Source organism: Podarcis bocagei, assembly GCF_964188305.1.
Source record: "Podarcis bocagei genome assembly, chromosome: 17".
NCBI classification, from domain to species: domain Eukaryota; kingdom Metazoa; phylum Chordata; class Lepidosauria; order Squamata; family Lacertidae; genus Podarcis; species Podarcis bocagei.
Window position 1 is genome coordinate 7,543,075 of NC_138143.1, and position 12,671 is coordinate 7,555,745.

The following is a 12,671-nucleotide window of genomic DNA, read 5'->3' on the forward strand; positions in this document are numbered from 1 at the left end:
AAAATATATGCATGGGCAATGGTAATGTGTGTTACTAAGAGTGTCAGTTGTCAAGCTTCTTACCCTAATGTTGGTTTTTCTGCCAGTGAATCCCCACATGTGTTACAAAGGGTTCCAGTGCATGTTATTGGGTGCACACACCCTATTCAGACAAGAGAACTGGCCAGGCCAGTTGAGCCTAGCCGAAGTCTAGCATGATCAGTGAGCAGGAGATGATTGGAAGTGGAAAACAAGCTTATTTGCCGTTTTCTCAGTAGGAAGCCTTCTTAGAAATGCTGTAATTCCTAGGAAGACAGTTTGAAATCCATTGCACTGTGGTGAGGAACCTATTATTAACATACACCCCCCCCCGATGTTGGTGGACTCCAGCTCCCATCAGCCCCACCCAGGATGGCCAGAAATCTTGGGAACTGGTGCCCTAACAGCAACTGGACCACAGGTTACCCACCCCTGGACTAGAAGAACACACATGATTCAAGATGTGGCACACATGTTTATTCTCACACACATTTACTCACAAGTAGTGGCTCACAGTATTCATGGACCATGTGGCTGCCATCATCTGGCCATGATGTTTGCCTCCAGAGTCAGAGGCAATTGCATTCATATCTTGCTTCTGGACTTCCCATGTGAATCTTGTTGGCCTCTGTGACAACCAAATGTTGACCTAGATGGGCCCTTTGTTCTGATCCAATAACGTCTTCTTTAGTTGTTGTTCTCTTTCTCAATGCCTGTGTATGCATACATGTTCAAATTCAGACTGTCTTGTAATTCATATACAGTGACAGACAATTGCATGACCTGTTCATACCTGTGTATGTGACAGAAAACCCATGTTAACTCCTTCCTCTTCTCTCTTTCCCCCTCTGTCTGACAGTTCAAAAGAATGCTGAACCGTGAACTAACCCACTTCTCTGAAATGAGCCGCTCTGGAAACCAGGTCTCTGAATATATTTCCAACACCTTCTTAGGTGAGTGTAAAGGTGCCTTTTGACTGTTGAGGCCCTGAAAGAAAAAGAAAGCAATAATAATAATATATTAATGCCTAGTATAATTTTCTTTTGCAGCACAGGATAAGCAAGTAATAATAATAACTAGCATCAACTTTCCTCATTGCTCATACATCACCATTACACAATTTGGCTCTCAGGATTATTAGAGTTCTTTAAACTGTTTAAAAAGTGTGTGCATGGCATGGGGGGGATAGTTCTGAGATATAAACATATATTGTCTGGCCTGTATGGAAAAATAATTAATTTAAATCTAAAATCCCATGGCAAACATTAAAGTTGTACATTTCTTTAAGGTTTCTGATAAAGGAGGAATTGAATCTGAAAGGGAAAGTTCGGAGCTTTGCCATAAAGCCTGTAGGATTTTTAATCTCTCCAGGCCATTGTCATAGGCTCTGATTCAAATGTATTTAGGTCTGTCTGCATAGCTTAGCTGTAATCTAAAAATGGCTCTCATATTACCTGTCGGAGTCTAACAATGAACTAACCCAAAATTTGTCAGGCATCTCTTCAGGGATATCTCTTAATATTACGTTATTTTCCTTAGAGTTGAGCTCAAATGCAGAGGTGAAGTTTTATGAATGCAGTGGACCCTCCGGATATGAACTTAATTCGTTCTGGGGGTCCATCTGTACCCCGAAAAGTCCACATCTAGAGGACCACTTCTGCACACACACGGCGTGATAGAGCGCTTCTGCGCATGCGCGTGTGACGAAACCCAGAAGTATACACTTCCGGGTTTGCCACATTAGCAACCCAAAAGTTACATTACCCGAAGGTAACGTAACCCAAGGGTCCACTGTCTGTTCACATACATAACCCCCCAAGCACCCCCTTTTTGATGATCAGTGAGGCATTGAATGGGTGGGGAGTGGGATGAAGATACTTCTAGTTCCATTTTCACATAGTTCCCCAAGACTCCGGTGAGAATGTGGCTGGAATTGCATATTCAAGCACACACACAGTTGAAAGTAATGTAAAGGGGCCAGAGGACATCCACGTTCAAATTTGCCTCCAAGAGACTTACTACTATGTTGTCCAGAGTTACAGTTCAACAGCTCAGAGCCAGTGTGGTGTAGTGGTTGGAGTGTTAAGAGTGTCAGACTAGGACCTGGGAGAGCAGGGTTCGAATCCCCGCGCAGGCATGAAGCCCGCCGGGTGACCTTGGGCCAGTCACCATCACTTAGCCTAACCTACCTCACAGGATAGTTGTGAGAATGAAATGGGGAGGAGGAGAACCATGTTCACCACCTTGAGAAAAGTAATCCAAAAGACCCCCTCTCACCTTAAATATGTGAGAGTGAAACTTTGGCGTACCTCTTTTCCCCCTCCCTATTCAATATCACTTCCATCCCATTTGTGTTTGTTTCTTTTGCATTATCTTGTTTAAACGTTTTGCTTCAGTGTGTTTTTTTGTTTCACGGTTAGGTGTGGCTGAGCTTTCCTAGTAAGCTTAGCGTTCTGTAGGCGGGGCATAACCCCACCTTACACCAAGGTTACATGTCCATTTCCAGTTTCAGATTATTTGTCCTGCACACTGAAGTTCAACTGTTGGACAACTCTGGGTGCAAGAGCTGGAACCAGCACCCTTGGGGGCTATGCCTCCTCTTTGACAATGGGCTCTACCGCCTCCTGTCACAGGATCCATATTCCTGCGTTTGAGGGCTGGGCCATGCCATGTGATGCTGGACAAGCTAATGCTGCGCTCTTTCCACTTGCAGATTAACAGTGGAAGTTTAGATATTTCCACTCAGAAGTCAGGCCCTTTGGGTTCAGTGGGACTTAACTCACTGGCAAGCGAGTGTAGGATTGGAGCCTAAACCATTTACTCTGATTAAAACACCCTGAAACCCATGGATAAGGAGCATAGGATTGGACTGTGAGGCACTTCAGGCACACATACGATGATATGCAAACACTTCCCCTCCAGACACTGTCATGGACACAAATCCATGCTGCGCACCTCACATTCTGTGGTGTGTACAGTGGTACCTCGCAAGACGAATGCCTCACAAGACAAAAAATGCACAAGACGAAAGAGTTTTCCGTTTTTTTGAGTCGTTCCGCAAGACGAATTTCCCTATGGGCTTGCTTCGCAAGACGAAACGTCTTGCGAGTTCTTGCGAGTTTGTTTCCTTTTTCTTAAAGCCGCTAAGCCGTTAATAGCCGCTAAGCCGTTAATAGCCGCTAAGCCACTAATAGCAGTGCTTCGCAAGACGAAAAAACCGCAAGACGAAGAGACTCGTGGAACGGATTAATTTCGTCTTGCGAGGCACCACTGTACACTGTTGAGATAAGAAAAACAGTGTCTAGACAACACATTCAAGTATATGTGGTCATTCGGGCACTTGCTGAGTTGGAGATTCCTCTCTGTATCTCCCTGCGACAGACCCACACGCTCCCCTCAGCCAGAAAAAGGCAGTTGGTAGCTGAGGACATTCAAGGCAAACTCCCGGGTGCCTCCATTAACTGAGTTCCCAAGAAGCCAGGTCTCCATTGATGTCAGCAGATGCAAATACCCAGCCTTAAGCAAATGTTGATGCAAACGGCCCCTTCAATGGGAGCCTTGTGAGAGAGCCGGAACTTAGGCTGAGGCCAACGGCAAGTTGTGCTGGGGCCAGAATTCACACTCGCTCTTCCTCCACATAAGCAACTGCGGCATGTCCTGCCCAGGTCAGGTGGTGGGGCAGTAAAGGCTGCTGAGGTGCAAAAGGTGAGTGAGATCAAAGAAAGAGAGCTCAAATCTAGGCTATTGGTTTTAGCTGGTTGGCCCAGAGCCCAGACTATTTTTGCTGGCATAGAGCTGCTGCGAGGAGAATGACAGAATCATAGAGTTGGAAGGGACCCCAAGGGTCATCTAGCTCAACCCCGTACAGTGCAGGAATCTCAGCTAAAGCATTTGTGACAGATAGCCATCCAGCTCTGCTTAAAAACCTTCAAGGAAGCAGTGCCCATCACCACTCGAGGGAGTTCGTTCCACTGCTGAACAGCTCTTACCATCAGAAAGTTCTTCCTGATGTTTAGTTGGAATCTGCTTTCTTGCAACTTGAAGCCATTGGTTCGAGTCCTGCCCTACAGAGCAGGAGAAAACCTGGGTGATTTCCGATATTGGCAGAGGAAGTTGCGTCTAGCAGGAAAGAATAGAACTGCGTCTGGGAAACGCTGGGATATTTGGATCCCATGCTTGGCTGTGTGGAAACAGGCGTGGGATTACGTTGTAGGAAATAGCCAGGACTTCTGAGTTCTTCCTGGCTCAGAGTTGGGAGAGGGATCTACTACAGTGGTACCTCTGGATGCGAACCGGATCCCTTCCGGATCCCCATTCGCATCCTGAAGCGAACGTAACCCGCGTCTGTGTGTGTGTGGGTCGTGATTTGCCGCATCTGTCATGTGTGAGCAGCGAAACCCGGAAGTAACACACTCCGTTACTTCCGGGTCGCCATGGAGCGTAACCTGAAAACGCTCAACCTGAAGCATATGTAACCCAAGGTATGACTGTAGTTGGGGTGAGGAAAAGAGAGGAACCTCTTCTGTTCCCATCTCTGCCTGTGCCTCTTTGTGAGTCTGCTTTCTCTGAGCTGATTGTACCATTCATGCAAAATAGGCCTGCAAGTCAAGGAGCACTCACCATACTGGAGGCAGCCTGTGGAGTCGCTGGATTTGATCTTTGGTGCCGGTATAGATGTGATCATGTCTCCTTCGATGAAGGTGCCATGGTCTGATCACTACGCTCTGAAAGCCAGGATTGACTTTCCACCCCCACCCTGCTTAGGTGGCGAGCCGATTTGGGCTCGCCCGCAGAGGCTGATGGACCCAGATAGATTCCGTCAAGCCTTGCGGGACCTTACTCCCCCTGGCGACTCATTGACTGAGCTTGTTGAGGGCTGGAATACCCAGCTCCTGGCAGCCATCGATGAGATCGCACCTAAGCGCCCTCTGCGACCCCGCAGAAACCGGGCTCCCTGGTTTACCGAGGAGCTTCGGAAAATGAAGCGGGACCTCAGACGGCTAGAGCGAGTATGGCGGGGTGCCCGTGACGGAGCCTCAAGAACATCTTATAGGGTTTTTATGAAAACCTATGAGATGGCAGTGAAGGCCGCTAAGAAGTCTTACTTCTCGGCCTCCATTGCATCCGCTAGCTCTCGCCCGGCGCAATTATTTAGTATAATTCGGTCTTTAACGTCCCTTGAAGGACAGCCAAATTTAAATAACAATCTGACACACAGCTGTGAGGCATTTGCGAGCTTTTTTGCGGAGAAGGTCCTGTTGCTCCGCCATGACCTCCCTGCCAATTTGGATACAATAAAGGAACTGGAGGCCCCTCGACTGTCCTCGGGTCCAGTATTGGACCACTTTGACCGGATATCTCCAGCCGATGTGGACAGATTCCTCCAAGCTGGAAAGCCCACCACCTGTCCTCTTGACCCGTGCCCGTCATGGCTGATTAGAGCGTGTCCAGACGAGGTGCAGGGCCCCCTGGGGGATATCATCAATTTGTCCCTTGGCACCGGGATATTCCCAGGGGAACTGAAGGAGGCGGTGGTGCGTCCGCTCTTAAAGAAAACATCATTAGATCCCTCAGATCTATCCAATTACCGCCCGGTCTCGAATCTTCCATTCCTGGGTAAGGTGATTGAGAGAGCGGTTGCTGAACAGCTTGGTGGGTTTCTGGATGAAACATCTGCTCTGGATCCATTCCAGTCCGGCTTCCGCGCTGGTCATGGGACCGAGACGGCTCTGGTCGCCCTAACAGATGATCTCCGCAGGCAGCTGGATCGAGGCGGGTCGGGGCTGCTGATTCTTCTAGATCTGTCAGCAGCCTTTGACATGGTCGATCACGAACTCCTGGACCACCGCCTTGCCGACGTGGGGATCCAGGGCACAGTCCTTCAATGGCTGCGCTCGTTTCTCTCTGGTCGGGGACAGAGGGTGGCGCTTGGGGGGGAATTGTCATCACGCCACTCCTTGGTGTGTGGAGTGCCTCAGGGTGCAATTCTCTCCCCGATGCTTTTTAACATCTTTATGCGCCCCCTCGCCCAGCTTGTCCGGAGTTTTGGGCTGGGTTGCCATCAGTATGCTGATGACACCCAACTCTATCTGTTGATGGATGGCCATCCTGACTCGGCCCCAGACACACTGACCAGATGTCTGGAAGCTGTGGCTGGATGGTTACGTGGGAGCCGGTTGAAGTTAAATCCTTCGAAGACAGAGGTCCTCTGGCTGGGGCGGGACGATATGGGATCGAGGGGGCAACTCCCATCTCTTGCGGGGGTGCAATTAGTGCCAGCACCGGCCGTTAAGAGTTTGGGTGTAATCTTCGATACCTCCCTCTCTATGGAGGCGCAGATTACAGCTATAACAAAGGCGGCATTTTTTCATCTCCGCCAAGCTAAGCAGTTGGCCCCTTATCTCTCTCGTCCTGACCTAGCCACTGTGATCCATGCGACGGTCACCTCCAGACTGGATTATTGTAACTCGCTCTACGTGGGGCTGCCCTTGAGACTGACCCAGAAACTCCAGCGGGTGCAGAATGCCGCGGCGAGACTCCTTATGGGGTCTTCGCTGCGAGAGCACATTCATCCGGTATTATACCAGTTGCACTGGCTCCCGGTGGAGTACAGGATCAGGTTTAAGGTGCTGGTTTTAACCTTTAAAGCCCTATACGGCCTAGGACCCTCGTACCTACGGGACCGCCTCTCCTGGTATGCCCCACAGAGAAACCTACGGTCTGCAAATAATAACATCCTCAAGGTCCCAGGCCTCAGAGAGGTTAGGCTGGCCTCAACTAGAGCCAGGGCCTTCTCGGCTGCGGCTCCAAACTGGTGGAATGCTCTGTCACAAGAGACTAGGGCCCTGCGGGACCTGACATCTTTCCGCAGGGCCTGCAAGACAGAGTTGTTCCGCCAGGCTTTTGGTCAGGGCACAGCCTGACTCCCTCCTCTGGCAACCTGCTCAGAATTTTGCTTAATTGGTTGCCATCAATTTGATTTAATTATTTTTTATAATGAAATATTTTTAGATTGTGTGATTATTTGACTGATTATTTGATGTTGTTAGCCGCCCTGAGCCCGGCTTCGGCTGGGGAGGGCGGGATATAAATAAAAATTATTATTATTATTATTATTATTATTATTATTATTATTATTATTATTATTATTATGTCCATCTTACAAGCAAATCCCAGGATGCTCTTGGTCACCCAGGAAGCTGTCCTGTTGTGGAAGATGGGGTTGAATCTGGCCTCTTGCCCTGTCTGCATAAAAGGTGGCTCCATTAGCAAATCAGCTATGGGAAGTTCTGGGCCACTGTCTCTCTCTCTCCGTGAGAGATGTCCTCACACTCTGCCAGTCTTGGTAGAAAGCCACTTCTGATTTTGTGCTTGTGATCTCATAAACTGGGCTTGAGGGGGTCCTAGTGAGCTCCTCATCTTTTGGAAGCGTTTGGGATGAAGAAGGGCCCTGGAGAGCCGCGGAGGTGGCTCGACAAAGGGTTCTGCTTTGCCCTCGCGAGAAAGCCCCACTGCCTGCTGGTTGGCTGGGTGCTCTGAGGCGTCACAATCCTGCTTCTTAGCAACCGACTCTAGAATGCAGCGATGGCTTGTGCTCTGCTTGCCCCAGGGTCTCTTGCCCCCCTCCCCACTCGACCATGAGGCCGCCCTGCCGCTGCTTCTCCCGCAGGTATAATTGGGGCATAGCTCTGCCCAGCCATGATGTGACCCGCTCTCACTTCCCCCTCACCCTGCGCCCTCCCCACTTCCTGCCCCCGCTGGGCTCACCCACGGCTCGCCACCTACCCCTGGGCAGGCTGTCCCCACCACCTCCTCTCTTCTCCCAGTGGGTGCCCCCCACCCGTGACTTCTTGCCCCTGGAGACGGTCCTTGAAGAAGGTGGGGGAACGAGGCCCTGCACTCCTGAGGGTGAGTCTCTCCACAAAACTGCCCCACAGCCTTCTTAGAGGCCTACAGCCCCCGAATCACTACATCCTTGCCCCCCATCCCTTGAAGCTCCAGTGTGCACATTTCCTGAAAAGATCAGTGGAGCCCTCTAGTCCTGGCTGAATGCAATTGCATGATACCTCGTCCACAGGTAATAGATTTAAAGGAATGGATGGAATTGGGGGGTTGGGGGCGGGTTGGATGGGGAGTTACTGCCTTGCGGCCTAGGACCCACGTACCTACAGGACCGCCTCTCCTGGTATGCCCTGCGGAGGACCTTAAGGTCCACAAATGATAACATTTTTGGAGGTCCCAGGTCGCAAGGTGGTTAGATTGGTCTCAACTAGGGCCAGGGCCTTTTCAGTACTGGCCCCAACTTGGTGGAACGCTCTGTCATAAGAGACTAGGGTCCTGCGGGACTTGACATCTTTCCGCAGGGCCTGCAAGACAGAGCTGTTCCTCCTGGCCTTTGGTTTGGACTCAGTCTGGCCCTTATGTTTCCCTCCCCATATGGTCTTGATCTATGGGCTACTTTTAAAATGAGGCTGCGTTTTAAATTGCATTTTAACCTGTATTTTAAATTGGGTCCCCCCCCCATTATGTTTTTACTGTAATTTTATTGGTGTTAGCCGCCCTGAGCCCGGCTCTGGCCGGGGAGGGCGGGGTAAAAATAAAAAATGTTATTATTATTATTATTTTTAAAAATAGGCTAGATTTGCTACAGAGAGAGAAAGAGAGAGAGATGGTTAGGGAGCATCTGGAGAACTGAATCAATGTGTGGTGACACATTTTTGTATGGGTGGGGCTAGAGTGTTGTGTTGCTTATCTTTCACTAATTTAGTCATCAGCATTACCTGTTTATTGCATTCTTCGCTTCCTCACATGGAGCCCAGGGGGGTTATCAGATTCCACAAGGTACAGCATTAAAAACAAAGTTAAAACCATAATCTACAACACAGTATAGTAATCAATGCCATATAGCAACTAGTGATGCAGCTGTATCAGTAGGGTCACTCCCATGATGGACAGAAACCCTGCATAAATAAATAGCTGTTGCCTGAATTAAAATAGTGTGGTGGACCACCAGATCCATACAGGGAGACACTCCCATAGGCAGGGTGCCACCACTGAGAAAGCCCTGCTCTGTCATGGCCTACGGATCTTACAACACTGGTTGGTTGGTAAGGGGGAAGGCGTTCCTTCAAGCACTTGAGTTCTAACCTATTCAGGGTTTTATGCATTTATACCAACAACTTGAATTGCACTAGGTAGCACACCGGCAGAAAATTAAAGCGCTCTCAGGATCAGTATAATATGATCCCACCTTGCAGCAGCGTTCTGAACCAGCTGCAGTTTCCAAACCATCTTTGACTGAAGCTTTTCATGGGGCACCGTGCAATAATCAAACCATGAAATAATCGGAGCACGGTTCAGGAACTGCCGTTGCTGGCAAACCAGCCAAAGCTAGGCACAAGCAGTCCTCACTATGGAGGCTACATGGCCCTCCAATGGCATTGCCCCCACACACACCTTGGGGGCGCTATAATTGGTGAACAGGATTGCTTGAACCACAATGTTCTCCTTAAGTTCAGTATTTTACTATTCATAATGGCAGCAGCACTCTCATAAAAATAGTTTCTATGCTGCTTCCGACATTGATACTATCCAATAGGTACCTTCAGCAATCAGACCAAAGCATGCACACTTTTATTGCAGCACCACTGGTTACACTTCTCGGGAGTTGCTTATGCTTTTCCTGAGCACAACTCAAAGCCCTGAAAAAACCTGCTAAATCGGTATGACCACAGTGGGGCAGGACTAACTGTGTGCACCACAATGGCTTCAAGGTACAAGAAAGGAAATTCCAATTAAAACTCAGGAAGATCTTTCTGGCAGTAAGAGCTGTTCAGCAGTGGAAGGGTCTCCCTCGGAAGGTGATGGACTCTCCTTCCGTGGAGGTTTTTAAGTTTCTGCCATGGACACTTCAGTTGAGATTCCTGCACTGCAAGCAGTTGGACTAGAATAGATGATTGCCAGGGTCCCTTCCAACTCTACAATTCTATGATTCTGTAACTGAAGGCTCTACAATACCTCCTCCCAAGTCCCTTGAGAAATTATTGCCCATGTACAGTCTTTAACCCAGCATCCATAGACCACCCATCCTTTCTTGAACTATCCTGGCTTCTGTGCAGGGCACTGGAGACTGGGACTACTGGCCTTTTTGCCTCCAGGAGCTCAGGCTGGAATATGTGAGCTAGCGATGAATCTCTGCCTGATGTAGGCACTGTTTTGTTTTGGAGAGATGGAGCAGAACTGCGCCCACGTCATATAACCCCTTGGTGCACATTTGCCCAAAGAGATTCTTGCGCAGGTCAGACAGTGGCACCTTCAGTCTTTCGCCCTTGTCCTCTTTCTCTCTCTCAGATGCAGTCTTTTTTCATCCTCAGACAAGCAGAACGATGTGGAGATTCCATCCCCAACACAGAAAGAGCGGGAGAAGAAGAAGAGGCAGCAACCCATGTGCCAGATCAGCGGAGTCAAGAAACTCATGCACAGTTCCAGCCTGACCAATTCCAGTATTCCCCGCTTTGGGGTCAAAACTGACCAGGAAGAGCCGCTCAGTAAGGTGAGATTTGCGGCGGCAGGAGGCTGGCACCCATATTATGGGCATCGGCTGGTGTGGAAAGTCAAAGGGTATATCTAGCTTTGAAGGGGATTCTGGGTCACAGATCACAGACTCTGGCAGGACTTTCTTTGAATCCAGTTTTGCTCTGTTCTGGTTCCAGAACCAACAGTACTAGGGCTGCCTTATTTCAAACAGTGAAAATCCAGAGCTTCGTTTTTGGCAAAGTTGTTGAGCGTTTTTTGGCAAATTAGCAAAGAAGAAGTTTTTGAACTATTTTTAAGGAAAATCACCAAAAACAACACTGCCGACATGGGTTGCCATATGTCCACATTTTCCTGGACATTTTTGGTGATTTCCACCCGGGCGCTGCTTCCGGCTGCAGTATGCCAGATATGTCCGGGAAATTCCAGGCATATGGCAACAGTACTTTCTTGCCTTTTGTAGTATAGAGAAGACATGGGAGCTCTCTCCATTGACCCAGAATAAAACTGATTGTTTTGTCTTTGAGCCAATATTTCTCCATCACCCGCATGCCTATAGTACGTAGTTAATTTGTTAATGGACGTAGCATTCCAACCATTCCCCTTGATAATCTACTGCCCAGTTTCTGAGTGCTCCATTCCATCCCCCCCAAAAAAACAGCCAGTTTAGTGGCAGCTTAGCAACTAGACGATAGATGGTGACGGCAGAACAGGTGCAGGAAGTGAGAGGTTGCAATATGCCTGGACAAGAGTGTATGCCTGTATTCTTCCTTGCCTCTCCAGCACTGTCGTGCTTCTTACTCCCAGGCTCAATGGGCTAGAGCAGAGGTCAGCAACCTAAGGCCCATGGGCCACAAGCAGCCCACGGGGGTTGTTTAACCGGCCCCCAAACCGCCCCCGAACCGAGCTGCCCGTTAGGCAGGTCCCTGCGCATGGCGCTAAACCGGCGCAGCGTGGGGACTTGCTTCTGTGGCGCCAGAAATCACGTCTGCGGAGATGCCAGAAATGATGGGCGCACGTGCAATCTGGCCCACAGAGGGATCTCCACTGGAGTGAACCAGCCCGGGGAAGGTAAACCTTGCCAATCCCTGGGCTAGAGGCAAAAGGGACGGGGTCATCAGAGCGTGCAGATCTGCATGTGCAGCACTTTCTATCGAGGCCTCGTGTTTCCTCATACTTTGGGCTTGACTTGTGGCACACTTGACCAGAGAGGTTTACCACCACTGAGTTTGCACATTCCTAGCCAGTTGGTGTCTGTTGGGACTTGCTTTCTATTTCATCAGCCCAAGACGACGCAGCTCTTTACCTTTATAAATGATGTAAAGGACCTGCTTGGAAGTAACATTCTTGGCTTAATCAGCCATAATTCATAAAGCCAGTTACAAGCATTTCACTCGCCGCTTCCCGTTCATGTGCTGGTTTCCTTCTTTCAATCTCGGTCTCTTCAGCCGCAGTTGCCTGCTATGTCCAAAACTGGGAGGTGTTGTCTGTTTTTGATCTAATGAGTAACAGTGGTTTAAAATGACCTGGCTTGACCTGCTGAAGCTGCAGCCCGAGGAAAGGGCACAAGGCGGAAGCAGGCAGCCTCAGCGCTTGGAAGCCGGGAATGTCATGTCCAGACTCAGTCAATACCTCTTGCCAGGAATTCACAATCTTAGGACAGTTACACCAAATATGTCCTTAACTTACGCTAGGATGCCCACCTCATTGTGTGGCAGTGTCCACCCAGTGCTTAGGCACGTCTCATGGACTAATTCAAGTTTATTATTTTGTCTTGGCTGGAGGCCATAACAGTATAGTCAGAAGCAGTAACTACAAATATATGTGTAGTCATAAACCTTCAAAGGGATATGCAGTGTGGTTGGACTCCCAGCTGCTGCAGAAGCCAGCATAGCCAAAGATCAGGGATGATAGGAGTTGCAGTCTCGCAAAATATGGAGAGCACTACAGAAAACACTCTTTATGCACTTAAAAAATTAAAACAGGGTTGTACAAATTACAATCTACCTCATGGTATCAGAATACTCTTAGTGCTATCTCAATACTGCAAAGGCAACAGAAGCCACTGTTTCTGAAATTACCGTGCCTATATTTCAGGGGCACCATCAGGGGGTGGTGAG

At 49.0% G+C, this 12,671-nt stretch overlaps 1 protein-coding gene and 1 long non-coding RNA gene across 8 annotated transcripts in view; one reads left to right on the forward strand and one right to left on the reverse strand.

Moving 5' to 3' along the window:
- The window catches only part of PDE4A (phosphodiesterase 4A), a 346,813-nt gene that overhangs the window by 316,225 nt on the left and 17,917 nt on the right, over positions 1–12,671 (forward strand). For all 6 annotated transcript variants that reach the window (XM_081175709.1, XM_081175705.1, XM_081175706.1 and 3 more), the window contains 2 exons: positions 878–971; positions 10,392–10,570. In XM_081175709.1, coding sequence (XP_081031835.1) covers positions 878–971; positions 10,392–10,570 — 273 coding nt within the window. The remainder of the gene's footprint in view (positions 1–877; positions 972–10,391; positions 10,571–12,671) is intronic.
- Positions 474–4,663, reverse strand: LOC308576451. 2 transcript variants are annotated; one of them, XR_014003220.1, is made up of 3 exons: positions 4,639–4,663; positions 911–1,005; positions 474–811 (listed from the first exon to the last, which is right to left on the reverse strand). It is a non-coding gene; the product is annotated as an uncharacterized lncRNA (long non-coding RNA). The 2 variants fall into 2 exon arrangements; XR_014003221.1 differs by lacking the exon at positions 4,639–4,663 and adding an exon at positions 4,008–4,270.